This window comes from Pteropus medius, unplaced genomic scaffold, assembly GCF_902729225.1.
Source record: "Pteropus medius unplaced genomic scaffold, Ma_sr-lr_union100, whole genome shotgun sequence".
Classification (NCBI taxonomy): Eukaryota; Metazoa; Chordata; class Mammalia; order Chiroptera; family Pteropodidae; genus Pteropus; species Pteropus medius.
In genome coordinates, this window is record NW_024349802.1 from 20,844,593 (window position 1) to 20,866,456 (window position 21,864).

Sequence of the window (21,864 nt, forward strand, 5' to 3'; positions counted from 1 at the left end):
TGTATGGCTATTGGAACACTAATCAGTTCTTCCAGTGGAATGTTAAGTAAAAGCATGCAGATACCAGAAGCAATTATTTAGAGGAGCCTGTCGAAATCCATTTTCAACTTATTGTTTACTGTGATTGCCACATTAATTCTGCCAGCCTCCTCTACAAACTCTCCCTCGCCTCTCTTACCATGCTCTGTCTCAACCCCTTTGCTTCCTGTAGCAAAGGGACGTCTGCAAACCGAGGGGAGGAAAAGTAGTAAGAGATGGTTTCTGGAGGAAAATAATCACAACTTTTTTAGACAAATCTTAGAGTCTGTAGAATTAAAGAAACTTCAAATTACTTCCGTTTTGAAAATCCAGATGTGCTTTTTTACATGATATTAAATGACTGCTATTGTATGAGGCTTGCTGTATTTTGGGAAGCATTGTCTGGGTCTTTCTTACTGCTAACGGTCTGTGGCATTTATTTCTGTTGTAGACTGCCACTGTTAACTAAGAACTTTTTACTTTCCTGAAGGACACTGGATTGCACATGAGCACGTGACCTCCTGTTAATGAGGAAACTCTAAATCCTGTTATCAGCAATAGCCAGTTGAATTGGCTCAGGTGTTAAATAGGTTGCCTTTGCAGGGCTCACAGTTTTATTCGTAGATTCCCATCCCTCTCCTATTCCCCCAACATGGCCCTCGCAAACATCATATCATAACCTTTCTCTAAAAGTAGTGTATTAATAGGAGTACTCCTTTACTGAGAGGGCCTAACTTTGTGCCAAGCACTGACCTAGAGGCTTTTTGTGGGTGAGCTCAGTTCATTCTCCCAACAACCAAAAGGTTATTTTGTTAGTTTCCCCCAGTTATCAGTCAAAGAAACTGGGGTTCACTTGCCCGGGAAGTGAAACCTAGAATTTTCCAACTCTGGACTCAGAATGTTGAGTCATTAAACTAGACTACTTGCCCCATTGATGAGCAATCATTCATGCATTCATTCAGCTGGTATTTATTGAGGGCCTCAGGTGAGCCAGGTATTGGCCTAGGAATGCAGTGTGAAGAACCAAAGCAGACATGCCCCTGCCTTTAAGATGTTCACAGTCTGTCCCAGGGAGAGAACAACGGGATCTGGTTTGGTTTGGGAGGGTGACAAGGTATGGGATTTAGGGCAAGTCTGTTCTACTCTATTAGTCTCAGATTTCATATCTGTAAAATGAGGCAGCTGGATATAGACAAGTGGTTCCTTACTTTTGTTGTGAATCAGAATTATATGGGGAATATATTTAAAAACACATTTTCCTGGCCTCCTACCCACCTTCCCCCGCCTGCCCCCCGCCCCGCCCTGCCCGATACTTTGATTTAATAGGCTCAGAGTGGAGTCCAGGAGTTTATATCTGTAGTCAAGGTCCAGACCTCAATCGCCCTTTGAGAGAGACCAATCTGGCTGTAAACTCCATTAGTGCCGACACAGGATCTGTCTTGTCACTCCTGTGTCCCCAGTGCCTAGCACAGTGCTTGGTATAGAGTAGGTCTCGGTAAACTTTTGGTGATGATTTGAATGACCCGTCTATGGGGTTTCCATGGATGGACCTCAGACACTCATGAACCACCTGAAACTGACCACAATTTTTGTTAAGGTTTGTGGATAGGATTCTAAGAGCCCTTTGGGCTCTGAATGCTCTGTGATTTTAGGATGGAAACCAGTTTTTTTCTCCTTCCAAAAGCTCAGACCTATTTTTGGAAATATTTTTAATGTTAAATGAGTCCTATATCAAGGCAATTTGGTGAGATGTCAATTTACAGTAGAGTCTTAAAATCCTAAAGCAGTTGATATCCATATTCCATGTGTAAATTCTGAAAGCATTAGGATATACAGGATATACAGGATATTCAGGCTCATCTGAAAGTACCTTTTGGGCAGGTAGTGCAATCTTCATTTTCTAGGTAGGAATACTGATTCAGTGGCTCAGTGGGGTCTGAGATTCCGCATTTCTAATAAGCTTACCTCTTATAGCTTGTCTAAGGTCAATTGCGAGGGCTTTCTCTACCCAAAACTAGCCTGAGAGTCAAGAAACATGGCTCTTATCCTCTTGCCTGTTTGTGTGGCCTTGGTTGAGTAGCTTGGCCTATTTGAGCCTCAGTTTCTCCATATGTAAGATGGGGAAGGGTGGCCTGATTATCTGTGAGCAGTTGCTTAGCTTGGATATTCTAGGACCCGCTAGTAACTACATGCGCAGACATGCAGAACTCTCTGTGTCAGCAAGCTCTGAAGTCTTCTTAGTTTAGGAAAGATGTGAGGACTGATGAGACCACCTAAAACAGCACAGGTCATCATCTCCATAGCTCATTCCAGAGGGACATGTATCATTAAGGGAAAGGCAGTGGAGGTGGCAGAAGCATGGATGTGAGATTCCCAGAATTTTGGAACCTTAACTCTTCACCTTGTCAGTTCTGTGATTTACTATCATCTTGAGAAGAAGATGCAAAGAGTTTACTTCTATGAGGTCATAACTGTGAAATTCAGTCTTATACCCTAGACTTCTGCAAGTATATAGAGGAAAGTGTTCTTCATGGAATCCTAGACACTTGAAGCGTCCTTTAAAGTTCACCTAACCTTTGCTATTCAAAGTGTGATTTGTGGACCAGCGGCATTAGTATCACCTGAGAGCTTATTAGAAATGCAGAATCTGCATTTAACAAGATCCTCATGTTATTCCACTGACCATGTGATTTGAGAAGCACCAGCCCCAACCCAACCCTTGATGCTTGTCCTTCACATCTTGATAAACAGTTGAGCATCCTATTCCTGGCCTCCTCTAACATCTTCCAAGTGGTCCTCCTTCATCCTAGCACCAGTCTAACTCTTGGAACTTCTTCTCTATCTTAAGCTAGCCCCTCAGTCATTCAGTAACTTCTGCCATTAGCCCTCACTCTAGCCTTAGGACCTCACAGAGCAAGATAACTGCTTCTCTGTGTCCCTCAGGGCTTCTCTTCTCCTAGTCCTCATACAGCATAGCATCTGACCTTCGTCATCCCGGAAGAACTGATCAGCTTTGTGGAGATAATCTAATCTCTTCCAGCTTCCTCATCCTGTGTATTGCAGCACATTGTAAACTCACTGGAGTCAGCCAAGTCACGAATGAGAGGTAAAAGTCAGGTGACATGCCATAGGGAATGGTTGGGACTGTGGCAAACTGCTACAACATGCTCAGTCTGAGCAGGGCAACTGTTATTGCTCAGCCCAGCCTACGGGCTGAGGGAGCTCAGTCTGAGCACTGACATGCCTTTTGAGTTTTCCAGAGAAGCCAAAAATCTAGATAAAACAGTAGAAACTCTCCTTATTTTTTTCAATCTGGCAATTGGGTGGTGGGGGTGGGGAGAGAACAAAACGAAACAAAAGCCACCAGGTTGTGTTTACCAGTGACCAGGCCTAAGGTTTTTGTGACCTGTGATGATAAATATCTGCTCACTTTGGATAGAATTGCCCAGGTTTGGTCTGACCCACACAGAGCAGGCAGGGTTATGGCCTCCTTCATCCTAGACCAGTAGTTCTCAAACTTGAGTGTGCCTCAGAATCTATTGGATGACTCGTTAAAACACAGTCACCGGGCCCCACCCCCCACTTTCTGCTGTGGGAGGTCTAGCATTTCTAACAGGTTCCCAGGTGGTGGGGGTTTTGCTGTTTCAGGGATCACACCCTGAGAACCACTATAGATCGGTGCCTTCCACTAAGGCAGCCTCCGTTGGCAGAGGCTCTTTGATTCACCAATGTCCTAAGGTAACCAACCAAAGCTCCCAATCCTTGGGTAGCAGAAAAAGGGAAAAGACTTGGGAGAGAGGGCTGGAGAAAAGATGACTAAACAGCTCATGATCAATCAGCCCTGACATCTAGACGTAAAGTATTTTCCTGGAGCAGGTGCCTGACCCACCCCAAGGCTCAGTTTCCCTGTCTGTGAAATACAGGGAATAGCCCTTGCTCTATTTCCAAGTTTTTTTCTTCTCTCATTTGGAGATTTGGTTGTCAATTTGTCTTTGGCAGAGGACCTTTTTATAATCAAGTCCCATATGGAACGCCAGTACAGAAAACAGACAGAGTCATTGCTGGTCTGATTGAATGGGGATCATGCTCCTACTCTGAGCCTCACCCTTCCTCAGGCAGCCCTGCGGTGTCTCCTGTAGAAATGTAGCTCAACACAGTTGAAGTCCGCCAAAGGAACTTCTGGCCTAGCTTCTGTGATCTCTAAGAACCCCCAAAAATGTTTGTGGACACATAGCCTTTCTTTTCAGTTTTCTTTCCCTCTGTGACCAAGACATCTGGCATGCCCACTTTCAGAATTTTCTTCTTGCAACTCAGAGAGGTCTGTAGGAGAGGGAGCACAAAGGGTCCTTATTATCATTAGAGCTGTTGTAAGGATATTGAGCTGTTGTGGAAAACCTGCTAACTCAAGAATCGGCCAGAGACTTAATAAATAGGCATGTGGATGGTTTTATTCTGGTGGCTTCTTGTTAGTGCTAATGTTCCAGCACACCACACACTCGGGGCCTTTGTAGTTAATTACATAGGAAATAGGACTATGGGATTCTGCAAACCACAACAGCAAGAACAAGTCTGCGGGGTTTTTAATGGGCAAGGTTATGTGGGAAGCCATTCTCATCTACGGGAACACGGAAGATCGTATAGTGCCATGTTACCTTGGGAAGATTCTAACTGAGCCCCGGAGCCAAGTCTTTAGACTTGACTATGGCATAGGAAAGCATGTGGCACCTTCGGATGACCCAAGACACTGGAATGCATCCTCTTAATTAGGGAAACCATTTCTAATGGGTCTACCACAGTGGGGTCATCTCCCCAGACACATAATAAACGCCTTCAGAGCAGAGCCCCTTGGGACTACTGCATAGTCCTGTTTTCTTTCAGCCATCTAATTGCTTGTTCATACATTCCACACAAAATTACCAAATATTTGCCCTCTTTGGGACTGTAGAGATGATTTCCACTCCTGTGCTCAGTGTTCTTGAGGCAAGCTTAGCTCCTCCACTCTGCCACACCCCTGCCCAGGCCATCTACCCTGCCCACCACTCATTTCTGCTTATCCGAAGCGCACCCCAAATGCCTGCATGTTTGTGGAACTCTCCAGTTTCACAAACATGCAGGCATTTGGGGTGCGCTTTACCCTGCCCCGCCCAGTATGTAGCCATCAGCCACATGACCACTTGAAAAGGTCTGAATTGAGATCAACACAAGTATAAAGTACACACGGGATTTCGAAGACTTAGTACAAAAAATAAAATCAAATATCTAAAGGATTTTTTACATTACGTGGTGAAATAATAATATTTTACATAGAGTATATTGGGTTAAATAAAATATATTATCAAAACTAACTTCACCTGTTTCTTTTTATTCCCAATGTGAATACCAGAAAATTTAAAGTTACATATGTGGCTCACATTTGTGGCTCCCATTATTAGATTTCTGTTGGACAGCACTGCACTTACTAGTTTTTCTCATGGGTGAAAAGAACGCCTGTCCATTTCTTCCTCCTGGTTTTTGCGTTCCAAGAGGGTGGACTGTGTGCCATCGTCTGAGCTTTGCACACCGGGCTGGTACATGGCAGGCACTAACAGAAGTATTCTGAGGGAATTAATAAACGAATAAATGACGACAGACATTTAATCAATGTCTGTCAGACATTGCAAGAACAAATGATGACAGACATTCAACCAAAAGCTCCCTTAGGCAGTGTAATTTCTAGGTCTCTGTTGTTAAACTCATGTTTAATATAAGTTTTTTTCTTTTTCACAGTATTTGTCTTTTTTTTTTAAGGGATCACACAGTCAGCAAAAGAAAGTATTTTTCTTGGGAGATGGACAAAAGCTGAAGGACTGGCACGACAAAGAAGCCATCAGGAGGGATGCGCAACGTGTAGGTACGGAGAATGGATCGTCCCATAGGAGGGTCCCGTGGAGAGAATGTGCATGTGTGTGTGTGCATGAATGTGTGTGTGTGTGTTTAACGAGGTGTCTGGACCATCCCTTTCCCCTCACCTGTGAGCTGACCCCTTCTTTTCTCCGCTCACATCACCAGATCCATTGCCGTGAGGAATTTGCCCAGCCGCCTTTACTGGGCAACAGAAGATGTCTCCCTTTATGAGCTATTTTACCACTAAAATGAGAAGCAGTAATAATAAGAGCCAACGTTTCTTGAATCCACGTAGTGAACAAGGCCCACACTTGGCACATTTTCTTGGTGAATCACCAAATCAGTCTTTATGGCTTATTTGGTGAGAAGGAACTTGTAACTCAGAGAGGGGGAATAATCTGCCCACAGTCACACAGGGAGAACGAGGAAGGCTTAGGGTTTGAACCCGGGTCTGAAGGGCAGAGTTGATCCCTACCCAACACTATAGCCATGAAGCTGACTGAATTTAGTAGGTTTCGGCTAAAGTTTTCTTTGGCTTCTTAGTCTTTGGAGCAATTCCCATTAACACTGGGCAGCTGGGCAGGGTCGGAGTGGCACAGTACAGAAATTATGTGGAGAGTCATTTCCAGAGAGCCCAGACTAGGAGTCAAGAGAGCAGCTTTGACACTGCTTATCAGCCATGTGACCGTTAGATGAATTCCACACTCGAGCCTCAGTTTCCCCAGCCATCAGTGGGGCTCATGCTTCTTGTTTTGATAACCTCAGAGTGTTTATATGAAGTAGCTTTACACTGGAAAGCAGTGTAAAAATGTAAAGGATTGGTATTTTATTCATTTTTATCTCAGTTAAAGGCACCGACCACTATTGATTTTTTTTAAATTACATTATGACAAAAACATTACAGTAAGGCTCTGAATAGAGCTGAAATGATAACTAAAGTTCAGGGAAATCTAAAGATATGACATGCATTTTTCTGTATGCTAGTGATTTAAAATGAAGGCTTGGTGGTGGGGGTGGAGGGGGGGGTACTGTTTAAAATAAGAAAGGAAACATTTGAAAAGAGCTGATTTGCCAGACAGTTATACCAGAATTGTTAGATCATTGGGCTCACTAGCAAGAAAAGAGTAATCAGTGGAGAAATTATTCAGAATAATAATGTCCAGTGCTAACTATGTACCATGCACCTTGCCTTGCCTCCTTAATCATCACACTGAACTTTCTTATCCCAATTAATACAAAGGGCAAAAACCAAGACACAGACAGGGTGTAGGCATGCCTAATATGACCTGGCTGGGGAGTGGCAGGGCCGGGCTGCAGACTCCACTCTGCCCAGCTCCAGAGCCTAAACTTTGAATCACTCCCCTGTCCTGCCTTCCTGAAGCTTCCCTCCCCGAGATGCTTCTGCTCCTCTTTGTCTGCTTGCTGCATTTGTGTTCCTTGCGGAATCTGCCCTGGGCACAAGCCAGAAGTGTTTTATCATGGAACGTTACAGATAGCGGAGTCCTTGTCCTCATCTGGCCCGACTGGAGTAGCCAACAGCCCTTCTTGGGCTCCACCTCTTAGCTTCACCTTCCCTTTAAGCTGAAGTTGTCAGCATTTACTTTGCAAACTAAATGGGATGTTGCTCAGACCACAAGCTTCAGAAGATGAAGCGATTTCTAACCAACTGATTTTATTGCCATTTCTTCAAGACCCTCGCCAATGGCAGATTCTTGGGCTATTGCAGGGGTTGGCGTGGACATTTCCACTCACCATCTGCACCCTGGGAACCCAGATAATAATTTCTTGGAGCATCAGGAACTCTTTCCTCAGATGGATAGTGCAGAGAGAGGAAAGAATAGCACTTTGTCCACCCAATCTGTGACTCAAAGCAACACTTTTCAGGCAATCCTGGCGTAGCCTAGGCAGATCTTAGTTTGTTGGCTAGCTTAAAAAAAAAAAATCAAAGTATCTTTTATAATTTGTGGTGATTTTGATTTACATATAAAGTTTACCCTGCCTAGAGAGTAATCATAATATTTCTGTAGTGTCTTATAGTTTACGAAAAGCTTTCGTGTACACAGCATCTCATTTGACTCTTTCAAGGCACTGTGGGTACCAGAAGGGAGCCAGCTACAGTTCAGAGAGGTAGTGTGAAGGGGTCAAGGTTGATCAGCTTATATGTGTTAAACCTGGCCTCCTAGCCAGGTGATTGGACTCCCCAGTCAGGGATGTTTGGGGCGCCTGGCAGAGCAGAGGGAACATAGGCTTTGGAACTCGCAGTCCCGGTCCTCTAACCTTTCTGAGTCCCCGTTTATCCACATGTTGGTTGAGTGCTCTCACGTTCACCCTGCAGACTTGCTGTGGACATTATATGAGAACAGGGTCTATAAAGGGTGACTCCTGTGACTGAGTAAATGCTCATTTCCCTCCCCTCTGTACACTTTCCCCTGCAAAATCTAGATGTTTGCTTTATATCCAAGCATAAAATTTTGTCTTCATGGTTGAATCATATTTTTTATTCTTCTTCCTTGACTCTATTCAATTAGCAACATTGACATTGCTCTTTGCCCCTAGGAAATGGAGAACAGGGCAGACCTTACCCCATGACTGATGCTGAGAGAGTGGATCAGGCATACCGAGAAAATGGATTTAACATCTACGTCAGTGATAAAATTGCCCTGAATCGCTCTCTCCCTGATATTCGGCACCCAAAGTAAGTATAACATCTCTCATCTTCTGGGATGTAAGGATTTTGCTCTTGGCTCTTATCAAGAATTAATTAAAGAAACAGGTACATGAAGCTCTGCTGGAAGAGAGCCCTTCCTGTTACCGAGGGCCTTTGTGCAGAGGTTCATGTGATCAGATGCTCCTAGAGTACAGAGTTGGTGTGGCAGAGGGACGATTATGTCTCCCCAAAAGATATGGTCTCCTTCCACTGTTCAGGTAGTGGGAACATGGAACCTCTGCGTTTCCTTTCTGCCCTGGCCCATGGGGAAGTTCAGACCTCAATTAAGAACACAATGGCAGTGATAGTTTCAACACTCACTGTCTCCACTTTTCATGTGTGACATTTTAATTTCTTTTTAATCTTTATTTTACCTATCTCGTGTATCTGTATATTTATGTCTTTGTTATAGGCTATCTCAAATCATTTGAGAGATGACATACTGTAACAATTATAAAAATAACAGTGGCAGCTAACATTCTTTGAACTGGTAGCATATGCCAGGCACTTCATTTGCATCATCTTAGGTTCCTGTGAGGTGGGTTCCTAAATGATGCCCATTTTACAGATGAAGAAACTGAGGGTTAAAGGAGTGTCATAACTCACATAAGGCCACAAAGTGACTAAAGAGCTGAGCCAGGTCTTAGGCTCCAGATCAACCAAAAACTATACTCTGGACCTGAAGCCATCCTGCCTCCAGATCAACCAAAAACTATACTCTGGACCTGAAGCCATCCTGACGTTTTCAGTAGAGTTATTATGGTGGTCGTGGTGATTTTCCAGTAGAGCAATTGTTCTTAAAGCTGATGTGCATTAGAATCATACTGTCGGAACACAGTATATTGAGCTTCACCCCCATAATTCCTGATTCAGTAGGTCTTGGTTAGGTACTAAGAGCTTGCATTACCAATAAGCATCTACATGGTGCTTGTGCGGCTTGTCTCCGGTCCACACTTGGGGAACTACTGCAAGTAGAAGATCTCAAAATGGCTTTTACACACAGTCCTGAGTAGCCTTGGAGGATAAAGTGTCCTGTTCAACGACTAAAAAGCAGAGTCCAGGAAAAGATGATAAGAGCTAACACTTATTAAGTGCTTATTATATGCCAGGCATTGTTCTAAATCAGTGGTTCTCAAAGTGTGGTGACCTCAGCATCACCCAGGAGCTTGGTAGGTGTGCACATTCTCACATCCCAGCCCAGGTCAACTGTGTCATAAGCTCTAGGGGAGCCCAGCGCTCGGTATTTAACGAGCCCTCTAGATGATTCCAGTGCACACTTACATTTTAGAATTCTGGGCACTTTAAATGCATTAACTCAGCCAAACTAAGTGAGGCAGGTCCCTTTATTATCACCATTTTACAGATGGGGAATTGGGACACAAAAAGGTTTAATAATTTGCACAAGATGACACAGCTGGTAAGAGGTGGCACCAGAATTTGAATGCAGGGATTCCGACCCTAGAATCTGTATTCCTAATCACTGAGCCATAAGGTCTTTCCACCTGAAGAACTCAGTTGGTAGAATGCAATAATCAAGATAGTCTTGGTAGAATTTTTGGCGACTCGCAAAATGCTTTCGGCCCCATCGCATCTGTCAGTTCCTGCAACAGTGCTTCAAGTTGGCAGTGCTCTTGTCGTCTCCACTCTGTGCACGAGGAGCCCACACAGCCCCAAGGTGCGCTGCTTGCCCAGGAGCGGGCCCTAGTCAAAAGGATTTCTTGATTTAAGGGGCGGGGGAACAAGGGGCCTCGGTGTGCCTGCCTGTGGGGTTTGCAATTTGTTTCGTGGTCTTCGCTGTCAAGCCTGAGATTTTTTTCATCTATGTGTGAGAATAGAGTTCAGATATTACTGATGTTTCTGAATTCAGAACTGTGACCTGACTCTGAGGGTCAGAAACTCAATTTATGTGTTTAGCCCCTTGCAGAGTTCAGAATTCTGCACTAATATCATGTTTCTGGGTCTAGGAAAAAAGTTCATCTAGGAGCTTTATACTCTCACCTCAGCTGCTGTTCATTGGTATTGTGGACAATGAGTTGTGGCGGTGTCTGGGGTGGTTTTAAAATAATACAAGGCCAGGACCCCACCCCAAGCCACTGGGATCTCGTCTCTGGGGTTGCAGCCTAGGTCTCAGTGTTTCTAAAATCTTTAAAAGTGATTCTCACTTATAACCAGAGTTTAGAACGGCTGGTATAAAATAAGGAATATTTTTACAATGAGGGAGAGAAACTGGGTGTGGTTACAGCTTTTATCCATCTATTCATCTGCCCAGTCAGTAAATATATAAATGATGGTCTTCCGTGTACCAAGCCCTGTACTTGACACCAGGAATACAGTGATAAATGAGCCATTCTTGTTGCAAGGGGTGGGACAGATGGCATAAGGAGGTCATTATACCATAGTTGAGAAGTCCAGTAACAGCAGTAAGCAGAGAGTGCTTTGAACCTCAGAGGACCCGCCCACCGCACCCCACCCCAGCCTTTGCAGGAAGACATTGCAGGTTGAGAACCGCCTGGGCAAAGGCCTCTGGGCAAGACAGTACACATTCTTCAGCTTAGGAATTACAAGGATGAGTTAGAAGTACAGCCAGGATGGGGATCCAGCCCTTTCGTTAGTACAGTGCTCTTTCCTGACAGCCCAGAAAAAGAACGGTCTTCTCAATCTAGGAGTTCTGTGATCCACAGAGAGAATTCAGGAGAGTCTGTAAACTTGGATGAAAAAAAAAAGTTGCATTTTTTTTTCATTAACCACTAACCGAAATTTGGTGTTCCCTTCAGTTATGAATGTAAGAGACAAAGTACCTATGACGTAGTCACCAAAAGAAATCATGTGCTTTCTCATTACTCTGCAGATATCTTGAAATGTCATGGACACTCATTACTACTTTGAAATGAAGGTAGTTTTTAGATCTACCACTAGATCTTGTCGTTTAATGTGTTCATAAAGAAGCACATTTGTTACTGTATTTTAAATTTTTTATTATTGTGATAACTATATTTTGATTTAGTTAGTTTTCTTTACAATCTCATATATTTTATTTTATGAATTATAAATAAGCACTGCTCTCAGAAGTTTCCATATATTTTACCAGCCTGGCAGAGGAGGCCAGGACATCAATGAGATGACAAACCCCTGTTCTGGATGGATGTGAATTGAGCCTCAGCACACCACAGGCTCCTCTATTACCAGCCCACCCACCTAGCCAGCGTCCAGGTTATAGAAAAGACGTGGGTAAATTCCGTGCCCTTGACATCCCCCCTTTTTCAGACTCCCCAGTCGTGGAAGCTGACTTTTCAGAAACGAGTTGACAGATGTCTTGACGAGCTTTTCTTTTTTCCGAGGGGGGAGCTTTCCTGCAGTTTGACAGCACAAATGTATGAATAAATTAGAACAGTTGAGCCTCTCATTCCCTCTGGTTTCTTTCAGCTTAAACAACTTCCCCAGCAGGAGTGAGGTTTATGTTTGCCTTTTATTCCTTCGAACTGAATTTTGGCAACAACATGTCAAGAACAGGATGGAGGGGCTGTTTGTTTGTGCCAGCTGCATTTGCTTCCACCAGAAGCTGCATTGGAGAATGTGCAGCCACAGAGAACGGAAAGTAGGAACTTGGGTCTGACTTGCTGGGCTTGCATGTGGGAGGCAGCCAGCTGGCTCTGAGCAGGCCTGCCCTCTGCACCTTTTGCCAAGGGAGCGAAACAGAGGCTGGCTGGTGGGCTGGCCCACTTTCCCTGCTCCCCAAGGGGGCTCTCTGGGCTGCTTGACAACCACACATGGAGGCTCCTCCAGGGCACAGAGCTGATGGCAGTGCAGCCCCAGCTGCTAAAGGGCCCAGGTCTGAAGGTGCCTGTGTAAACCCCTCTGTTGGGTGATCAGTTTCTCCCATGCAAAGATTGTCCATAGTGGCAATGAAAGTAGTCTACAGTCCTGACCTGCGCTCTCCAGCCCATGGGTTTAGCTTCCAGTAATGAATGCACCTGAATGGAATCTTTGTTGCAATAAAAGGCACTAACCTACTAGATTCCTGATTCCATACTCCTCTCACTTTTTCCTTTTTGTTAAATTAACATGCTTATTTTATGATATATACTGAATTTCCTCAAAAGAACTCATAAGCTCATATTATTACAATAGGCCAGTATCATTGAGCACCTTTACCTCCCCAACAGTTTACAATAGCAACAATAGAGAGAGTTATACTCTATTACCTTTGACAAACGTTTATTAAATATATACTCAGAAAAGAAATGACAGTTTGAGAGCACAGAGAGTTAAAACCAACCACATTTGTCGTAGTAATAATAATAATATTTGTGCCCCGATACGAATGTACACAGAGACGTTAAAAATGCTATTTAGGAACTAGGATGGAGTAACAGGAACCAGATTTACTCTCCTGCCTGAAACAACTGAGAGGGAAAAAAGACACTGGACACCAAGAATGATGGACAGTTTCCCAGGAGATGGGAAACAGATGAAGAGAGCCCTTCAGTTGCCTGAGCTAATTGCCTCAAGAGAGTTTTCAAGCCATGGTGCAGGGAAGGGGAGCCCAGGTAGAGCCCTGAGAACTCCCTGAGTTGAGCTGTTAGAGTCCAGGGAAACCAAAGAGGCAGAGAGTTCACAAGACAAGGTACTGAAGAAGAGAGAGCTGCATGGAGATCGAGCCTCAGAGTCTGTGGAAAGGCCCCTTGAGTATTCAGCAGATTACTGATGAGCTTCTTCCTATGAGGAAGCCACCTGAAGCTGGGAAAGGGATCACCAAAAGGATTAGAAGGAACAGTGTGCCTGACTTTCACACAGCACCAAGAATACTGCCTCTTCTTACAACTCAGACTGGAAATTTCTAACTCCTTATAATTTCTAACTCATGTAGAATTGGGTAGAGCACTTTGAAGAGTTTTGCCTCAGTGGGGACTAATTAGCCCCAGACTGAACAGTGCTCTGGCCCAGTCTGAAAAAGCATAAATCATGGCCCAGAAGATCAAACTGTTTCTATGTAACTTAACAACATCCCAGAAGAAACCTCAAAAATACTTAAGAGAAATAAAAAAAATTTTCAGCACTAATCAAGGTAAAATCCAACCATAGATTATCAGAGATGCAAATAAGTAGAGAAGCATGACTCATAATGAGGAAAAGATTCAATCAAAACCAACCCAGAATTAATACAGATGTCAGAACCAGCAGAGGACACTAAAACAGTTATTATAACTATGTTCTATATGTTTAAAAATTAGAGAAATGAAAGATATGAAAATACCCAACCGAACTTCTAGAAAGGAAACCAACAATGTCTAAGATGAAAAATACAGTATATGGGATTAAGGACAGATTAAATATTGCAGGGCAAAAAAACATTAGTGAACTTGAAGATATAAAGAAAAGAAACTATTCAAAATAAAACAGAGAAAAAAGAATTTTAAAAAATGAAAAGAGTATTAATAAACTGAGTGACAGCTTTTAAGTAGTCAAATATTCGTGTAACTGGAGTCCATGAAGGAGAGGGAAATAATGGCCAAAAGTTTTCCAAGGTGAATGAAAACTATAAAACCACAGATTGAAGAAGCTCAGTGAAACCCAGTCCCAGGAAACATGAGTAAAACACCACCAAAGGCACATCATAATCAAATTACTAAAATCCAGTGGCAAAGAGAAAACATTTTAAAGAAGCCAGAGAAATAAAATATACTGTAGACAGAAGATCAAAGATAAGGATGACAGAATTTTCATTGGAAACAATGCAAGAAAGAACAAAGTGTAGCAACATCTTTAAAGTACTGAAAATAAAAACTCTGTCAACCTAGACCTCTGTACCCTATGAATATATCATTCAAAATTAAGGCAAAACAAAGACTTTCCAACACACACACAAAAAAAAAAAGCTGAAAGAATTTATTACAGTTGTCATGTGCTATAAGAAATGATAAAGTCTTTTAGGAAAAAAAAGAGATACTGGATGGAAATAGAATCTTCATTCACAAAGAATGACAATCATTGGAAATAGTAACTATGTGGATAAATTATGTACTATTTTTTCTTATTGTTGAATTTTTTTAAAAAATGTATCTGACTGTGTAACCAAAAACAACAATAACATATCATTGGGTCTAAAACATAGATAAAAGTAAAATTATCCCAACATAAAGATTAGAGAGGAGAAATGATAATATACTATTGTAAGATTCTGGTACTCCTTGTGAAGTGGCGAAGGTAGGCTTTAAAAGTTAAAAGTGTGTGCTATAAACCCTAAAACAATCACTCAAATTGCAAAACAGAGTCACAGCTAATAAGCCAATGAAGGAGAACAAATGGGATTATGAACAATATTCAGTTAATCCAAAAGAAGGCAGAAAAAGAGGGAAGAGGGAACAATGACCAGAAAGGAGATTGCAGCCCATGTAACTTACCTATGAATAACAGATAGGTCAAAGAATAAATCCAAGGAAAAATTAGAAAGTATTTTGAGCTGAATGATAAAACAGAATAATATCAGGATTTATGGGATGTTATTAAGGCAGTACTTACAGGGAAATTTGTATCATTAAAGGCCTGTATTAGAAAAGAATGGTCTCAAGTTGATGACATCAGCTTCTACTTTAAGAAACTAGAAAAAAGAAGAGTAAATTAATCCAAAATAAACAAAGTTAAGGAAATAAAAAAGATCGAAGCAGAGATTAATGACTAGAGAATAGAAAACCAAAAGAAAAAAAAAATCAGTGAAACCAAGAGCTGGTTCTTTGAGATGGTAAATTAAATTAACTTCAAACCAGACTGATGAGAAAAAAGAAAGTAGACGTAAATTACCAATATCAAGAATGAGAACTGTGACATAACTACAGATTCTGTTAACTATTAAAAAATAATAAAGGAATATTCTGAACAACTTTATGCCTATAAATTCAGCAACTTCTATGAAATGACAAATTCCTTGAAAGACACAAAGTACCAAAGGTCACTCAGGAAGAAATGACTAACTTGAATAGCCCAATAACTAATATAGAAATTGATATTAATATTTCTCATCTCACAAAGAAAACTCTTAGCCCGGATCGGTTCGCTGATGAATTCTGCCAAAAATATAAGAAATAACACAAATTCTATACACCTCTTAAAATTAAGGAGGATGGAGTACTTTCCAGCTCTTGAGCCAGCATTACCCTGATAACAAAACCAGACAAAACAGCAAAAAGTAGGATAAGAAAAAAATGTCACAGACCAATATTCTTCACGAACAGGTTGGCCAGGTATTATTGTTACTATTATCATCATTATTCACTTTTTTCGGGAACAGATTTGGGGAAGAGTAGGTTTGGGGAAATCGGGATTTTGCTGTCAGTCAAGTTTAAGACATTAAACATCCACATGACAATGCTGAGTAGGCAGTTGAATAAATGATGCCGTTTGTATTGTGAAAAATGGAAATGGCAACGGGATCCTTTTCTGAGTTGCTATGTTTTTATTGTGGTTTTAATTAACTCATTTTCCTCTAATAGCAAGAAATGCCTGAGGCATAACAAACAGTAAATCTAAAAATGGCCCAAGATCAGCTGTGGTCTGTATTGTGTCTGGGATGATGGTATTTGTGTGCCATATTCAGGTCATGGCAAGGTCGGCACCCACTTCCTCCCACCCTCTGCAGTGGGGATGAATGGCTGCAGTCTGCACCAACCCCAGTGCTCCCTCACCCCCTCCCCACAGTACCCAGAGGTTTGTCAGACCCTCCATAGAATAATGATAGGCCTGGAAGACATATTTTATACATATTAGCAGTTTTCCCTTTTTATTATAATTCATGTGTAGAGTAAGCTCGCTTAACACTTTTATAATGGAGCACTTCAATATTAGATTAGCACCCTAAATATGCCCACAATGAGTGATACAGACTCCCTAGTTTGGCAAGTTGTTAGCCACACATGTGGGGGGTGGGGGACGGAAAGAGGGGCTAGAGCCTGAAGAGTTTGTGAGCTGGGTTAGGAAAAAGTCCAGGTTTCTTTGGAGCACCACTGATTTTTCAAGAGACTTAAATCAGCTCTCCTCTGAAATTAAATGACTCCTTTCTGAACAGTGGTCTTTCTTTCAAGGCAAGTTATTGATCTATCAGACCTACTATTGGGATTTAAAGGTGCTCATAAGCCTTAACATAAAATGGGAGTCAAAAATATTTCTCAAATCAACTTCTTTTCTGTAATTTTTAAAATAGATGTCAATGAATTCAGCCCTTGGGTTGAAATTTCAGAGAGAAGTGGCTTAGAAGCAAAAAATGGCTGCCTGTCAACTGAAAATCAAATGACATGTGTCCCTACGATTTATGTTGGGTAAAAACCACCTGACATCCACGTGAGCTAATGTGCAGTTTGTGGTTCTTTAATCATTTCTGCAAACAGATGCATTTTCTAAGTCTTCCAGAAAGGGATGCTGTGCTCTCCATTGACAATAATGGTTCCCATTTATCTAGTGCTTATATGCCAGGGGTTGTACTGAGTACTTTACCAGCCCCCTTTGAAGTTTTGTGTGATAATACTTTTTATCCTTTATGTTTCGACATTATCTTCTCCTTTACAAAAAAAACACTATTACAACTTTTATTGTGATTCTGGCCTCTCTGAAATTGTATTGAATGTGGATCACTACTAGGTCCCTTTTACAGATGCACAAACTGAGCCTGCGAGAAGCTCAGCCCTTTGCTCCAGTTCACACAGCTGGTTTAGAAGGCAAAGGAGACTCAAACCAAGACCCAAGTATGTGCTTTTTCTACAGCGTCGTGCACAAACTGAGACCCATCCTTCACAAGAAAGGAGGGAGACATTTTTTAATTCTCATCATTTGTGCATGAAGGTTCTTGGACCGGGCAGAGTGAGCAGGATTGGCTAAATAAATGAACACAACCAGCCGCCTACTCGGGTTGCATTTCCTTCACCACACTGAAGGTAATATATGCTTATCCAGGAGAAGATAAATAGCACTCAGTAAAATCGGTTACAGAGATGAGTTTGATTGCTGAGTGGTACTGGCCTTGAAAGAGTTTAAGGAAAAAGAGACTAATGACTGGAAGATAAAAGCGATTATCAATTCTCTCCTTTCATTAAGATGGTATCAAGGGCAGCATGATGATAAGACAAGCACAGAGCAGCTTAGTTTAGGAGCACTCTTATGCAGAATAGAACATAATTCCCTCCTAAGTGTAAGACTCCTTCTCCACACTTTTTTTAAGGGGAAGAATCAGTAATTCCCTGCGAGAGACACGCACACACACACACCACCACCACCACCACCACCCCATTCCTAAATCTGCCCAGGTAGAGAATTTGCTTATGCAACATGTATAGACATGTTGCATAAATGTGGTTGTACTATGGATTTTATTCTACAAGTAACTTCATTCATTTTATATGCTGTGGTCACATTCCTAAGGCATTTCTAATAGCTTTGTAATATTCCACAGGAATATAATCTACTCATTCATTCTTCTGTTGACGGGCAGACAGGTTATTTTCAGGTCTTTGCTTTTGGAAACAGTGGCAAAAACACCTTTATATACATATCTTTACATTTTTGTTTCTTTCTTTCTCCTTCATGAATCATCAAGAATCTTGATATTAAAGCCCATTTCTTCCAAATGACATTTGCCTGGCGGCTGGCACCTAACTGGGATCTGAGGTGCAGTCCTAGGGCTGTCATTTCATCTGGTAATTCTGGGCACCGTGACCTTCTATACCGTACTGATTAACCAGAGTTCTTCCTTCCTGCTGTCAGCCTGTGTTCAAAGTTTGAGCACTTGGAATACATTGCCTTTTATATTTGTAGAAGGACTAGTTTTATCATGTGGGTGAAGAAACTGTTGGATTTTGCTGTGTGCTTTAAAAAATTTTTTTGTCGTTATTGTTATCACTGTTTTAAACAATATATGATCTAAACAAAGGGGTTTCCAAAATGTGAGTTCAAACGGGAGGAAAGACAACACAACCAAGATCCTTTAAATACTGCTTGGAATCCCTGGTGCACATTAGGGGGTGCGAAACTAGTGATGAACTAGAGGTGCACAATTAACATTAATAAGCCCTGTGATTCTCTCACATGTCTGTGGAGAAGAGGGAAGAGCAAATGGGTGCAGCTGGCTCTCAGCAAAGCCTCTCCTGAATGGAAAAGGACCTTCATAAAGATATCAGCTTTGGTACATGTTGTCACACTCATCTTCCGGCTCCTCTGATTCCAGCCAGACTGTGTCAAAAGAGAAAGCCAACACCTGTCTCATCCCCCAGAGTGGAGTAGTGAAGGGCTGGGGAGCCAGGCCTCAGCTGAGAAGGGAAGGTGTGTTGTAAGGGTGTGTCAGAAGAGGGGCCAAATCTGAGGGGTGAGAGGACAGGAGCTTTTTACAGTGTACCCACTGAGACCCAGCTTTTTCCTTTTGCTCCAGAGCCTCGAGCTATTTATAACTTCCACTTAGCTTCTTGGTGGTTCCAGAGCCCATTGGACACTGTCTGAAAATGTTGTATTGTAAGGGACTGCCCTTTATACAAAATAGGGAGCGGAGAACTACAGAATTTTGAATTCAAACCATTTACTAGAAAATGACCTACCCCGTGGCCCCTGGGAGGTAGGAACTCACATTTATAAGCCAGATGCATTCACACATGGTATCGTTTTCATTCCTTGTGACGGTCTTCATAGGAAGGAATTAGGTCCCCATTTTACCATGGAAGTGAGGCTTAGGGAGGCTGTGACTTTCCCAAGATGACTTACTACTAAGTGACAAAGGTGGGACTTGAACCAAGATCTGAGGGTCTCTTCAGTCCATGCCCCTCTCCTCACCACACCTGCTGTTGCCATCTCAGAAAGTACTATTTCTCAAAGGCCACATTTTAAGATGTGTGTATGCCATCTTATTGTGTGACCCTGGGAGGGTCCCTTCCCATTCTGGGCCTCAGTTTCCTCATCCATAAAACAAGGAGTGCCAACAAGGTGAGAGTCAGGCCTTTCCAGCCTTCATATTCATTCAGTGGTTCTCATTGGCTTTTCACACTGAAGCTGTGTGTGCAGCCTGGGAACAGTAGTTGACCATCTCCCTCACTCCTCAACCCAAAGAGATCCTCAGCCCAAAGAGATGCCACCCCCAGGACACACAAACCAGCTCCCAAAAGGCCCCATCTGGTCAGTGGAAAGTCCAAAACTGTCGTCTGTTGGATAGAGGAGGGTATACTGGATTTTGTTCCCATGAGAAGATGCTAAAATGGTGCCCGTTTCCAGAAGATCATTTGTCTAAGAGTACAGACACTGGGAGCTTTCAGACAACAGAGTCACTTCACAAAGATTTTTAGAATGATCATTCCCTTAAAAAAGAAAGACAACTCACCCTTGTAATCACCGAGAACAGTTTACTCTAGCGCACAGAGCATAGTGGGGGTGAAATGCTGTGGGTTGTGGGTGATTGCTCACGACATCATGGTGGTGCAGCTGGCATGATATTGATGCAGTCCTGCTAATCATGTGGAACAACACTGCTCTGCCCCAGCGGTCTCAGCGCCCATGACCCGGCAGTCCGGATTTCCACATTAGCGGTATTTGTGGAGTTTAGAAATCTTATAATTCTGTAAGAGTCCGTGCTTTTCAAAATAATAAAGAAAATATAAGACCGCTTCATCCAGCTTTAGTACAACTTTTGGATGCTTGTTTTTGTTTCTTTCCAAAGAATGGACTTAGGAATAGGTTGGACTTCCTTGGCTGCAGTTACTTCAGCTAGTGGGGCATCCTCTGCAAGGAGGCAGGGGCAATAATGGGAAATGGGAATGTCAGCCAGGTGGAACGTGGAATTAATTGGGTCTGGAGAGCTTGGCTCTCCCGAAGGAAGACGTGGAGCCATGGCACAGCCAGGCCTCCCAGGGCCTGAACTGGGAAGATCTTTCCAAGCCTGGCCACCACGTTCTTATGACCCCCTCAACAGCTAAGGCCATCAAGAGGCCTTAGCTCTGTTTTTGTGTAGCTTTGTGTCTGCTCCCCCTCATTAACTCTTAGACTCCCTTTCCGTACCTCAAGGTTGTGTTCCCAAGACAGAGAATTTTATTTGCCTGATGAACTCCATTTGGGCACAGATTTCTTGCTAGGCCATTGACCATTGGCAAGTCAATGGATTGGGTGCCCTTGGGTCAGGGGTCTGTTCCTGCCCCAGGCAGCCATCATGACCAGGGAATGGGTAGTCATAGGGTCCACCCAGGACTCCTTCTTCAGCCTTCCTCTGGCGTGGCCATTTCTGCTCAAAGAGAAGGTGTGGGCAAGGCAGGCACCATGATTGACCTGAAGAGCACAGATGTTTCTTTTAACCAGTGGTACTTGATGCACCTTTATGTTTATAGAGCACCATAGGTTTCTTTTGTATTCACTTCTCAGCTCAAACCTGCAAGATTATTTTGTGAAGGAGGAAACTGAGGCTTATAGAGGTTTGGTAACTCGCCCAAGATTATACAACCAATAAGTAGTCTTTTCGGCTCTAAGTCCATACCAAACTACTTCTGACAAATTAGAACAAACATTGCATGGACATCAGCAAGCATATTTAAAGCATCTGCATTCTTACTAGTAGGAGTTTTTTTGTTGAAGTTCATCAGAACCCTCAGTGATCCCACTTCTCGAGGCTGCATGGTCTAGCCCCCCTCCATGGTTCCACCAAGCTGATAGGCAGCACTTGGAACATGCGGTGGGTGCTGCCTCCTTAGAACTATGTATGATTTAAATTTGTTTTTTACATCCAGAGTCTCCAAGGGATTTTCTCTTTCTGTTGTGACTAAACTGAAGAGCTAGCTGTACCTGTCAGTCCAACAACAGCTAGCCATGTGGGCTGGGATTTCCACTTAGCCTCTCTAAACCTCACCCCCTTACTTGGAAAACAAAAAGGTTGAACTAGGCCCTTCCAACTCCAGTTCAGCCCAGCAACCTGCTCCACAAGGGCATCGCTCTACCTGATCCTGCCCACAGCAGGGCTCTTCCAAGCGTCTCAGGAGGCCATGCAGCACCTGGGAGCCCACAAGGATTTGGATGCCATTAAGTCGGTGTGCTGTATGCAGTGCTGTAGAAACAGATGCGTGTTCGGAGAAGAGTGAAGAAGAAGACATACCCTCTATGTTTAATGTTAGCCCCAGGTGTCAGCATTGGGCAAGATCCTGCTGTCGTTATCAATTGTCCTTTACCTTTCTGTGTTTTCCAGACTTTTACACTGAGCAGTTACCACTTTTATAATGAAGAAACACACACATATAAATGTTATTTTAAAT

At 42.7% G+C, this 21,864-nt stretch overlaps 1 protein-coding gene across 1 annotated transcript in view; it reads left to right on the plus strand.

Moving 5' to 3' along the window:
• Positions 1 to 21,864, plus strand: part of GALNT10 (polypeptide N-acetylgalactosaminyltransferase 10) — a 179,084-nt gene that overhangs the window by 81,052 nt on the left and 76,168 nt on the right. Inside the window, exons 2-3 of the mRNA XM_039836670.1 lie at positions 5,806 to 5,908; positions 8,458 to 8,596. Of these exons, the coding sequence (XP_039692604.1) occupies positions 5,806 to 5,908; positions 8,458 to 8,596 (242 nt within the window). The remainder of the gene's footprint in view (positions 1 to 5,805; positions 5,909 to 8,457; positions 8,597 to 21,864) is intronic.